The 13,527-nt window shown below is 36.9% G+C and overlaps 1 protein-coding gene across 5 annotated transcripts in view; it reads left to right on the top strand.

The window, feature by feature from the left end:
- The window catches only part of PAM (peptidylglycine alpha-amidating monooxygenase), a 310,801-nt gene that overhangs the window by 138,777 nt on the left and 158,497 nt on the right, over nt 1–13,527 (top strand). For all 5 annotated transcript variants that reach the window (XM_043982355.1, XM_043982346.1, XM_043982336.1 and 2 more), the window contains exons 6-7: nt 6,041–6,126; nt 8,631–8,714. In XM_043982355.1, coding sequence (XP_043838290.1) covers nt 6,041–6,126; nt 8,631–8,714 — 170 coding nt within the window. The remainder of the gene's footprint in view (nt 1–6,040; nt 6,127–8,630; nt 8,715–13,527) is intronic.

Genomic DNA, 13,527 nt, shown 5'->3' with positions numbered 1-13,527 from the left:
TAATCTCAACATTCCATTCTATATTTAAATCATTTAGTTTTTTTCAAGTGTAGCTCTTTGTATAGAATCTGAGGGTCCTTATCAAATTCATAATAGCAAGTTGGGTCCCCAGAGGGCAGCTGGCTACATCTGTCAAAGTTCTAGGGGACCACTTTGAGGGGTGAAAGTATTTTCCTAAGCTTGGGTTTCCATTCTATTCTCAATATCAAATCAATAGTTACAGTTAATATTTCCACTGCATTATTGATTGACCGAGTAATTAGCGCCCCCAATATTAATTTGACCAATTGACATGAATTGATTTTATACAAAACTATATTTGCTGAGAACATATAGCAAGAACAGAAGTACCAACACATTCTCTCTCAAACCAGGGGTGCACTTTCCACTCTACCACCTCAGGCCCTGGGGAGAATGGCCTCAAACCTAAAGCAGTTGCAAGAAAATATTCACTCCACTTCCAAATATGGCGGTCATGGAGAAGTTGCTTCATCACTTGTGATCTCAGCTGCCAGGTAGCTCCTTTGAGCTCCTTGTGGGAGCTCTGGACTAAACCTCGGTTGCTAGGAAACTCTGAGATGGACTCCAGCTTACAAAGTTGGGACCTAGTCTTTTCCATCTCTAACATCCATTCACCTAAGAACAAGGAAAAGCAAATGAAAACACAAAAGACAAAGAAAAACAGCCGTACCATGTGTTCATATCTTCATGTCAGCCTGCATGTGAAGAATAGAGTGCTGGCACTCTCCCCACCCAGAGGCTTACTGCAATTATTGCTTTGCTCAACACCAGGAAAAAGGGAGCTAGGTTATGAATGTCAGTGGAGCCTTTTGTATGCACATTCACTTCTGGCTTAGCAGGCAACCAAAAAGCCTCTTTTTTGCCACACAATAAGCAGACTGGAAAGAATACCTTTACAAGCAGGGTCCTCCCTAACACATACCTGGAAGCAGATTCCAGAAATATCCACATGGGAGATACTTGCATACTTACCTATTTCTGCAAGTATATATCATTTTAATGAAGGTTATATGACAGGTGAAGTGCAAATAGAAATTTTATAGATGTAATCATCTTTTAAAAGCACTCAGAAGGGCTGACTATTTAAGTGAATTAATTCTACAGTGCTTCCCTTGGTAAAGATAGGACAAATAAAATTATTTGGTAAAATAAATAATTGGTATTTACTTGACATGATTATAAATCTTTAAGGTCATATGATGTATCAGGTTTGCATTTACTGGGACACTTAATATTACAAATTATTATAAATTAATTATTTTACAAATAAAGATTTTTACAAGGATCATGCTTATGTCTCTATCCTTACCATAAACATGTTTGCATTGCATATGCTGAGTTTCCCCACAAACATGAATCCTCATGAAAATAAGACAAGGGGAAATTAGAATGTCAAGTCAAATCAACAAGTATTTATTAAGTACTTGCTTTATGCCATACAGTGTGCTAAGTGCTGGGAATACAGATACAAGCAGAACTACCCTCAAGGAAGTTATATTTTTAAAATGGAAGATGTTATAAAGGGCAGTTGAGAAGGGAATGGGAAGGAAAGTACACATGTAGGGGCAAAATTCAGGAGTGCAAGCTGGAGAAGAAGGAAGATATGGTTGTCCTGGGCTTTTTCCTTAAAATGGAAGTTCTAGGAAGAACCAGTGCATCAGAGGAAGAGACTGCTTCCAAAGTGAGGGTACTTCCAGTGCAAGAAGTCTGGGGGTAAAGTGAATTTCCAGGGTGAAGAGGTGTTTGTGGTATGGTAGGGAAAGTCTGAAAAATCAGGAGTTCCCAAGAGTTGGGATTGTAGCATGGAAAGAAATGAAGACATGGCTCGCCTGGGTACTTTCCTTAAAATGAAATTTCTGGGGGCAGCTAGGTGGCACAGTGGATAAAACACCTGCCCTGAATTCAGGAGAACTTGAGTTCAAATCCGGCCTCAGACACTTGATTGACACTTACTAGCTTGTGACCCTGGGCAAGTCACTTAACCTTCATTGCCCAGCCCCTCCCCCCAAAAATGAAATTTCTGTGAGGCAAACAATCAGAAAGGCCACAAGGACTTCTGGAAATACTCCCAATGTGAAAAATCCAAGGGTAGAATGACTATGTGTAGTGGGAGAGTCAGGAATACAGCCTGGAGAGGAATGAAGAAAAGAGGGTCAGTGCATTTTTTTAGTTTACTCTCTAATTTGCATTAGGTCATCCCCACTTTCTTGTAGATTTTATGCACATGCTTATTTTTATTTCAAGATGGGAAAAGTTAATGCCATAAGTTTTTTTGGCAATGGGTATTGTAAAAAAAAAGAAATTCACTTAGAATTTGTTCACCTGATTAAATTATTTCTAAACCAAGCTATAGTCCACTATTACTTAGGTAAAAGAAGGAAGCATGCTGATAAAAGTGGAGTAGGATATGAAAATTACAGTCATAAATTTCTGCGTTCCACCCAGATTCAGAGCAATAAAAAATGAAATGAAAGTAAAACAATCAGAGTTCTCACATTGCTGAACTGAATGCCATATAAGTTTACCTTTGCCCTGTATAATTATACCTCTCTAGTAGTATAGATTAATTAATGACCAAATGAAATGAATTATGTAAAAATGGATTTCTTCCCAAAAGGATACATAGCACTATTCAGTTCAAAAACATTTATTAACTACTTGAGTATAAAGCATTGTGCAAGGCACTGAGAAAGGAAAAAATAATACAGTTCCTGTACTTAGTGAGCTTACATTTTATTAGGGGTTGGGTTAAAGGTGGAGGATAATATGTATAAATAAAAATAAAGGACAGACCTAGACAAAGGACTTATGGAAAACTTTAGGAAGAAGAGATTACTTTTAGCTGGCAGGATCAAAGAAAGCATCATGGAGGAGATATAACTTGAAGAAAGAGAAAGTTTTTTACATGCAGAATAAATAATGGATTGACTTGAAGGTTGCATGAGCAACACTTAAGGTTCTGGAGAAGCAATCCACCTAGATGACACCCCAAAATGAATGCATTATCCCTCCTGCCCCCAATAGCTAACATACTTACACATACACTTCACCTACTAGAAAGATCAATTCTAGAAATCAACTTCAACTTTTTAGAACTAAATTATGAATATATGGTGTTTAGGGACCAAATTTAGTATGGGAAGAGTTAATTGAGCAGCTCACCATAGTATTGGGGTAAGAAAAGAAACAGCCTCTTTCAAAAACAAAACAGGATTATTAATGGGAACAAATTTAAAACAAAAGTGAGGTTAATAGAGCTATGAACAATGTCTAAATCTCTGGGGTAAAAAGGCCCCAGGCACCCCGAATCTGCCTCCAGCCCAGCTAGCTCCAAAGATCTAGCTTTGCCTCAATAACACAAACTCACCAACACATGAAATCTGTAGCTCTAAGGAGAATTAGCTGTAGTCTCTTCTGTTTTTGTCCAAAGGTCAAACACCAGCAGCTCCTCTAACTGTCCCTACCTTCCTTCCCTGTTTCTCTTAGAACACTCTCTAACTACCTCTCAGAAAACTCCCCTCACCCTCTTCCTCCAACTGCCTCTGACTCCCTCGTTAGAAGGGAAGGGGCAGTTCTTAGCCATGCTGAGTCTCCAATTGGCTCAGCACACCCACATGGGCTGTCCCCATTATAATCTGGCCAGACCCATGTGGGCGTGGGGAAGCTATTAGGGGAAGCTTAGTTACTTAGTTTCAATAAATGTTCCTTGTGGTCAGAGTTCCTCTTGTTTGTTCAATTATCTCCCAAAGTACACACCCATCTTCTCTTAGGCTTTTCAAGATTACATTTTTTTCAGTCTGACCATAATGAAGCAAAGATAGGATTATGAAAACCCCAAATCACAATTCTGTACAGGTGAAACAAGCAAGTGATATCATACCTCCTATTCCCACACTTCATAATCTCCCTTTGCTTGATTAAGTGACTATGTGGTAAATCTACATTCAGATAAACATAGGCCCCTTACAGTGTCAGAACTGGAAATGGATTCTAAATCTTTTGACTTTCGTTGCTCAAAAATCAAATTAAACTGATAAGCATGCTGTCTCATTTACAAATTTTCAGTTTCTTGAAAATATTTTGTTTTGTTTTCCAGTGGCAGCTTTTGTTAATTTAATAGGAGATGTGCAGGTGATAGCAAAATCAGTTTTCTGTCTTCATATTCTCCATTAGGACTTGGGATATTTTGCTGTGGCTGGGACCAGCTCTTTCCATTTGCCAACTATGCCCCTCCTCTCAGAATGCCTCAAGAAAGCGGTATTCTCAGCCCATCTCTTTCTTTTTCTCAACTTCAATTTCTTCTCCTAAGGAAGAACTACTGTCACAGGAGGTTTGAGAGCAGGGAGAATGTTGAGGATTCAACAGTTGGTATTTGAGGGACTAAGAAGAAAGAATAAATGGGGTGGTTTGAGAGAATATTAGAAAAGGAGAGAATATTGGAGGAAGGATGAAGACAAACTTTTATTAGGAAAACTGTTAAGATTTTTAATGAAAAAAGTTCTAAAGGGAGTTCTATATAGAGTCTGGCAGAACTGGTACTTTATATGGCATTCTGGAGAGATGGCTGAAGAAATGACAAAGAAAAAGTACTATTTCCTGGGAGACTGAATTTAACTTATATTAACAAGAAATATGAAGAGAATCTTGAGAGATTTTAATTGGTATCTTGAGTGAACAGAGAAGTGGAATTGTTTTTACAGAAGCAAAGAGAAGCCATCTGCAAATAAAATGATGGTTTAAAATGGTCTGAATGTGATCTTTCTTATGACTGAAATATTTAAATAATTATTTATGCTCTTGTTTTATTATTGATTAAATTTGCATTGGCAGTAAATTTTATATTCATTTACTCCTGTGAGATTTTGGATTTTGACATATAAAGAGATAAGAGCAACTTCTTGTGGAGAAATAGTTTTCTCCAGCTTATTAATTAAATAATATTTAATGAAGGGCTCAGAGCTTGAGAAAGATATTGCAATTTAGTAATTAATGAAGTATCTAAATATACCCTTGCATTACCCTAGATTTTGTGATGATGAGAATGAATATGTTCCTGAATCAAGAATCTTTACCTACTTGAGAGTTCTAGAAAAATGTTGTTACTATAGAAATGAGGATATATGTAGGTATGAATTATGCACAGGATGGTATTTACAGGCACATAGAGTGGTTACAGCCTTCAACTTTATCCCACTTTGAAGACAAATTTTATGGCAATCTCTCAGTCTGAAATTCCTCTCCTTAGCTTCTTCTCCTGGCTCAGACCAAGTAAACTGCTGAATTGCCCTCTCCTTTGTCCTTGTGATGCAGATTCATTTTTTCAGTCAATCAATATCTCTTTGCTGCCTACCACAGGCGTTACTATGATTAGTTACTCTCTGGGACACAAACTTGCATCAGAAATGACAAACTAGATCTCTTCTAGTGCCCATCTTTTCTCAAATTAAAACATGTTGTGCTTTTTTTGCATTTTTCTTCTCATGCTGCCTCTCTACCATCAAAAAAAAAAATCTAGTTTAGTTTTTAATATATTGTTTTCTTGGACCTAGAGTCACTTCCCAGAAAGGTTGTTCTTATTTACCCACTAACAGTTAACTAGATAGATAGATAGATAGTCATGTACTATTTTCTGTATATATAATCTCATTACAAATTCTATTATTCTTCAGATTTCTAACTTTTTATAATAAGTTTAACAAGCATAGAATATAAGTAGAAATGCAGGTTTCCAGTTTTTCTATCTCCAGTCTCAAAATTCTAAATTTAGCAACTAACACTGAACTGTGTTAGCATAATTCTCTGACCAAAAAAAAAGGTTTTTAAAGGTATTTTTGAAATCTTGAGTACTGAATGGAAGTCAGTCTTGAAGGAACAGGTAAGTTGATACAGTTGCAGGTTAAGTGATATGTTTTACCTCATGTTTAATCCATTTCCCCCCCAATTAGTTGGAATGTAGAGAAATTCATGTCTTCTTATTGATTTAACACTCATTTTTCCCCTTGTCATTCCTTTGTTTCAGGGATTGTGATGAAGGAACCTGCTCGGACAAAGTTAATATTTTGTATGCTTGGGCAAGGAATGCTCCCCCGACCAGACTCCCAAAAGGTGCATTAAAAATACTTTTTTTATATTTTCATTTTTAAGTTTGCCTAAAAATCTTTTTTAGAGTTTTCTAATATTGATCATTTAGTAATTTCTTCAGTGTTCTACTTAGCAGTTTTAAGCTGAAAGCAATCCCCATGGCCTTATTTGTACTCAAATAAAGAAGGGAGAATATGATTCCCCCATATGCACACAATTTAGCTGATGTAGTCACAGAAGACTCATAATGCAGTCACAATGTATTAATGAAGTATTAAACTGACTGTAGAGATGCAAACATACCCTTATGATGTGTAAAATGTGGTGGTATAAGAAAAGTTTCCTCTGATGAATTAAAGAAAGTGATGTGATGGGCTGAGTAAATAAATTAGCTGAGCACCCCCCGCCCCAAGGGGGCGTTGCTCTTTAAACACTAGAGAGGAGAAAGCACTTAACGCTTAGAACAGTTGTGAAGTAAAGCTCCTGCAAGAGGGGGAGGAGGGAATCTCTCTCCAGCCTTCTCCTTCAACTTTCCTATCAGCCATGGGATCTGGTAGCTATTCAATCCAGAAAGCTGAATGTTGGAGACATTGCAAACAGGGAGCGACCTATTAAGTAAGATTTTATAAGAATTGCTCTTCTTCCCCCATACCCAATTGGCTGTATAGCTTTAAAGGAACTTTTGGATTCGTAGGAGACATTTTATCCAGTATAAAATAGAGACAAATATGCCATAGAGGCACTTTTACAGAGAGATAGTCACCCAAGGAAAGAAGCAGCTTCACAGAGCTAGCCCTGGCATTCTAAAGTTAAGCTGTGAAGAGGAACATACCCTGGGGCATAGATAGGCAGCTCATCCAACAGAGATGCTGTGCTCAAGGGGAGCTGAATGATGACTTTAAGAAAAGGGCAAGGGCTTTCACATTTTATAGTACCAGGAGTTGTGAGTTGCCTTTGCAACACATATATCCAACATGTTTGCCTCACTAACATTGTACTATAGATTGGAGCCCATTCTTTGCGTGGAAATTGCGTATATTTGTGAGAAAGTATGCCCTTGCTTTATAGAAGCAATGCTTTATAACTACTATCATGTCTATGCCATTAGAATATAAATATCTTTGCTAAAAGGTGATTGTTTCTATGGGTCACTTATTAATGGGAAATACATCAGTGGGGGCTTATGAGTTAGAGTATTAGAAGAATGTCACAAGTAACACCTTTAACCTGAAGCAGTAACCAGCCTCCTGGAAAGTACCTACAAGAGTAGGTGCAAGTTAGAGAAACAGACCAGAAGGGATACTATACCAGGAAGATTTAATTGAGATAACTACTCCCTTTCCTGCCTATTTTTTGGGTGGCTTGCTCATATACAATTTAGATGGAATTAGAAGATAGCCAAATGTACCTCAGGTTGCCTTTAGGGCTTTCCAGCAGAAGCATTCTTGAACTAAGAGTGTTAGGAGTCAAGAAAATACTGCTTCTGGGGCAGCTAGGTGGTGCAGTGGATAAAGCACTGGCCCTGGATTCAGGAGGACCTGAGTTCAAAGCCGGCCTCAGACACTTGACTTACTAGCTGTGTGACCCTAGGCAAGTCACTTAACCCTCATTGCCCTGAAAAAAAAAAAGCTATTGCTGCTTAATCACAGAGATAATATGAACTAAGGTATTTAATATGATGCCAAACCCTGAGCAAACTTTCTTGCTTTACTTCTAAACTGTTCATGGCTTCTAATATATAAGTGAATTACTGGGCTCTCTTTTATATCTCTCTGTTTCCAATTGATTAAAAAAAAAGACTTCATCCTCAAAGTCTAATATTCTTTCAAAGCTCTGTTACAAATACTGACCAATCTAGTAAGATACACTAGCAAAATACTTTAAAGAACTCCTTGTTCTACTTCCAGACATTTTTCTTCCTAGATTGCCTACTCATGCTTCCCCAGCAATAGCTGTGAATGATAAGGGAGTTAGGTATAATGCATTGCCTTCTTTAGGGTTTCAATAGAATCCACTTACATACTACATCAAATAGCCTTTGCTAGAGAAAAAAAATAATTTCTATGAATTACATTTTCTTTGATGCATGCTTTTTATAGAGGTCACTGGAAAATATGTATTTTAACCATTTAATCAAGAAATGAATATGCTTGTATATCACAAGCAAGTGAGAGAAATGGAATTGTGCAATCAGTCTGTTTTGATTACTAAAGGAAGTAGTTTTTTCAAAAATGAGTGAATTGTGTGCTTAAGGTGGCCGTAGTTACAATTCAAACACTGAATAGAATCCCTATAAGTTTAAGAGATTTAGTGATTGTCAACTTTGCATACACATATATGCACAGAAATATCGGGCTTGATTTTGGATTCTGATTTTTTTGTGGCAAGCAGACAACATTTCAAATATTTTACCTTATTTAAAATCTTGCCCTTTTGATTTTGTGAATCAGTCACCTGAGATTCATCACTCCATTTCCATTTCCGATTTTGACATTTCTAAATTATAACATTTTTCTTTAAATTTTAAGGTGTTGGATTCAGAGTTGGAGGAGCAATGGGAAATAAATATTTTGTGCTACAAGTACATTATGGGGATATCAGTGCTTTTAGAGGTAAGTGTGAAATTTGGGGTACATAACTTTCAAAATCATAGTAAAATGTTTTGAGGAAGAATCTAAAAACCATGTAGAGGTATATTCTTTGAATAACTTGATTACCCATTAAAAAGCAACTTTCCATTGTTGTCTAGTTCAGATAACCTAAAGAGTCATTAATCCTGAGAGTAATTCTTTAAGTAAATGAAGAGAGGTACCTTTTCTGAAGCAAAAGTGCCCAAAGTTCTTCCCTTGCTGTAACAGGTTTTACAGTGAAACATGGAGTTTGAATGATAGGGGGAAAGACATGTCAAATAACCCAAGATGATAGAAGTAATTTTCCTATAGAAAAAATGATATAAGTGGTGGTTAGATGTAATAATCCTTTTAGTAGTATACTTCAGGTGTATCATGTGGGCTTTTGTGGACTAGCCTAGGAACTGAACTACAATGTGTAACATTGTTTCTATGGGAAAATTTATTCTAAGTTCTAAGTATCTAGCTTACAAATTAATGATTTCCTTCCAAAACAATCTGTTTGTAAGTGTAGGCTACCTAGTTTTGTTGGGGGGACAATCACATTTAGATATTATTGAATATGTTTCCATATCATCATAACCTGATGCCCATATTCAGTCTTCTCCCTACTCCATCTCAAAGGACTAAACTTGAATTTGGGGGTAGGGGGAGACGATAAAGGGGGAAGGTCTCCATTTTAGTTTGATGGTAGGACAGGATGTCCTGCTTCGCCCCCTTCCTATATTTCCTAAGATGCCAATTTCCTTATCTCCACCCACTCCCGTCCACCTCTGGAACAATGCATACTGATCACTTGCAATATTTCCTACTATACTGAGAAGCTACAGCTATCATGAGCAAAGCTATAAAATACACATACACATACACACACACACACACACACACACACACACAGAGGAATAAGTCCAAATAGTAGAAAGGAATTTGGAAATGCTCAGAATAGGGGTGAGAGAGAGCACAGACAATGTATACATGAGAGATCTCCTTGAGACACACCTCACAGAGCCAGGGCATCAAGAAAAAGCTGTTCTGAGTGGCAGTAGCATGGCCCAAGGATGCGGTGTGATATAAAGGGTAATGTGTGTAAAGAGTGATAGATATGAAGTCAAAAAGCCAGTGTTTAGATATAAATTCTGCTATTTATTACCTTGGTCAAAACACTTAAATTCTACAGTACTTGGATTCCTCATCTATGAAATCAAGGAATTGAACTAGATAGCCTATAACTCTGAATTCCTATTATTCTAAGGTATTAAACTGCTGCCGGGTCGTTTAAAGGAAACAAATAATGGGAAAGTTGCTGCTATAACTCTTGAATCAAAAATGGCCTATGCTTAGTGATGAGAAAGGGCTGAAAGAAAAGAGAGTCTGTGGCTGGTGTAAGTGAAGTATGACAAGAATAGATTCATTTGAGGGGGCAGCTAGGTGGCACAGTGGATAGAGCACCAGCCCTGGATTCAGGAGTACCTGAGTTCAAATCCGGACTCAGACACTTAACACTTACTAGCTGTGTGACCCTGGGCAAGTCACTTAACCCCAATTGCCTCACTAAATTAAAAAAAAAAAAGAATAGATTCATTTGAGTTGAAAAGTACTTAGCATTTTTGGTCCAGGGTTTTTCATTGTGGTATATGGGAATATTCACAAGTATCAACTATAGTGTCTGGCACATAGTAGATACTTAATATACGTTGATTGCCTGATTGCTTGATGATTGGTACACTTCCAGAATTCCTATACACTAAACACCAGAACTAGAGATATAAACCATAATCAAAGCTGTCATCAGTTTCAGCCTAGTGCTTCCTATTTGAGTTGTATGAGCTGATCTTGTTACCAATTTTCCATTCCTAGAGAGGTGACTCAGTGGTGGGCATTTGTCATTTGTAAGAAATTGATTGATTCTAAAAATTTACCCTAATATCAGTAAAATAGAAGCAAGTCAAAATTTAAGAATGCTGATTTCACATAATTACTGAATATCGGAGTTTAAAGGGACCCCAGATGCCATCTAGTCCAATCAATACATGTGCAAGGGAAAAAAATACATGTGCAGGGAATCCCCTGTGCATCATACATGACAGGTGATCATGTGGATTTTGTTTGAGGACTTCTAGTGAGTGAGAATCCACTACTTCCTGGGATAGGTATCTATTTTTTAGGATAGTTCTAACCATGAGAATTTTTCCCCTCAAATCTAGTCTAATCTGTCTCTCTGAAATTTTCATTCTTTACTCCTAATTTTATCCTCTAAGGACAACCATAATAATAATTTTCAGGTCTAAGGGGATAATCCCTGTGTGTTCTGCCTTTGTCAGACCACATTGTAAATATTATGTTAGTTTTGAAGTGCTGCTGTTAGCAAAGACATTGATAAGCCAGAGAGAGTCCAAAGGTGGACAACCAGTATGGTGAAAGACATTGAATCCATGACCTGTCAGGACTAGTTGAAGGAAATTAAGATGTTTGGCCTATATGGAAGAGAAAGAAACGTGATATCTGCACCCAAGTATTTGCATGGCAGTTATAAAGAGGAATGTGACTTACTCTCTTTGACCCCAAAGTGCAAAAGCAAAACCAATAGGTAGAAATTACAGAGGTAAATATAGGCTTCATATCAGGGGGTTAAAACTTCCTAACAATTAGATCAGGCCATACACAGAACTGAATATCCTATAAGGACATGAGTTCCCTCTTTGGAATTCTTCTAGCAAAGTCCAGATGCTCATTTGTTGAGTATGAATATGTATAATTCCTCCAGTGGCATACTTGTCAACTCTTCCAAGCTCTCTTCTTATATGCTTCTTGTCCATGTTCTCTCGTCTATCTCCTAACATTGTTCACCCAATGTTCTGGTATTGCATGAATACCAGTGGAGTGCATCATTATGCTCTTTCTATAGTTATATAACTTACCCACCTCTTTTTGTAGTCATATTTTTCTTTGATAATATTTATGTCACTTATCTTGCATAATTCTATGTTGGTAACATGTTGTAGCCTATTCATGGTCATAAAGAGAAAATTAAATAAATGAAGAATGCCTCTAGTAGAAATTTATGGTATACAATTGGACCAGAAACCCATTGGCTTGGTCCTTTAGTAAAGATATCTTGAACACACATTAGAGAGCAATAATGAACCTGCCCGGAATTATTAAATATGGGGAAAGAGAGTAGATTGGAGGACTATACCATCTTTGGGAAGCTATACGATGCTTTTAATGATCCGTACTTTCTCCATGAAACTTTTATCAGTTTTCCAATGATGTTGTATGACTATAGGTCATGAAATACCACAACTCCAAAGAATAACTCTGTGGGTCTTCCAAAGGTCAGTAAATAGGTAGGTGGGTGTTGGCAACAGTATATTTATTATTAATGTATTCTAGTTGTTAGTGCATTTCCCTCCAGAACATTGACCCCCATAACTAAAAACAGGATTACAGATTTCAGAGTCTAATTTAGAATCTGCTTTACAGATGAATTTTCTAGTGTTATTTGTTTTTGTTCTGGAAACCAAAATGTACTTTAACTTTAAGTGTAGTTATCCTTTATTATAAGACCAGTTTTAATCTTTATCTGAAACAGATTCTTACTGCTTCAAAATAATCTGTTGTACTGACTTTGAGGCGGCTAGGTGGCACAGTGGATAAAGCACCACCCCTGGATTCAGGAGTACCTGAGTTCAAATCTGGCCTCAGACACTTGACACTTACTAGCTGTGTGACCCTGGGCAAGTCACTTAACCCCCATTGCCCCGCAAAAAAACATAAAATAATCTGTTTATGTGAGGCCAGGTTGTAGGGTATAGGTAATGAGTTAGAAAGACTGATTTGTTCTAGATAGTGATAAATACTTTCTAGAATTTATGACATAACTACAATTAAAGTAAAACCCTAGTTAAAAATCAATGTAAATGATGTATTCAGTACCAAGTAGATTATTCAGTCTCATTCCTGAGCCACTCTAGCATCTATGCTAAAGGACAAATGGAACTACTCTTTGAAATACTGCAGTATGATTGTTACCCTATTAACCAACAATATTAAATATGCCTCCCTCATAGTCTATCTCAATATAAGGATTGATTTTAGCCTTGGGAATATCTGCCCATAGACTAATAAGAGATCTCAATTGTAAGAACCTAAAGGCAGATTACTGCAAATTAGGAGCCTTTGGTAGAAGTGGTAGAGAGGTACATGTAGGATTGATAAAAGGAAAACTGTCCTTACAAATAGAGCTTTCCAAAAGCAAAAGGGGTATCCATAAGAGATATTGACTTATCTCTCACTGGAAGATCTTTAAAGCAAAGGCAGACTATTTGTAAGAGAGATTTTTATTCAGGTATGGTTTGAACATTGATGATTTCTGATGACCCAGCCAATTCTTAAATTCTATGATTTTATGATTTTGTGATGAAAAGTACAAGGCCATTTCTCCCAGTTCCCAAATTTACATTTCAAAAAATATTCCTAGGAATGCAAGCCATAAAGCTTTCTCCTGGATTTAAACACTGGAAAAATCAACGCTAAGAATTTCTGCTCCAATTCTAAGTTATATTTAAATTACATACAGATATGTTGAAAAGCAGTGTGATATAGTAGAAAGAATACTGGACTTGGAATCAAGATGCATAGCAGCAGGGAAATGGGAAACAGACTAGGGGCAAAGAGCCTGAAATGTTCTCTTCTGATTAATAAGCATGAGTTGTAATACACTGACTTTGTGGCATTGGTTTTGGCTACTCAGAGATTTTGTTTACTTATTTACTAACATGGGCTTTGTTCTAAG

Source organism: Dromiciops gliroides, chromosome 1, assembly GCF_019393635.1.
Source record: "Dromiciops gliroides isolate mDroGli1 chromosome 1, mDroGli1.pri, whole genome shotgun sequence".
In the NCBI taxonomy this organism is placed as follows: Eukaryota; Metazoa; Chordata; class Mammalia; order Microbiotheria; family Microbiotheriidae; genus Dromiciops; species Dromiciops gliroides.
Note: the sequence above shows the minus strand (reverse complement) of the source record. Positions and strands in the feature narration are given on the sequence as shown.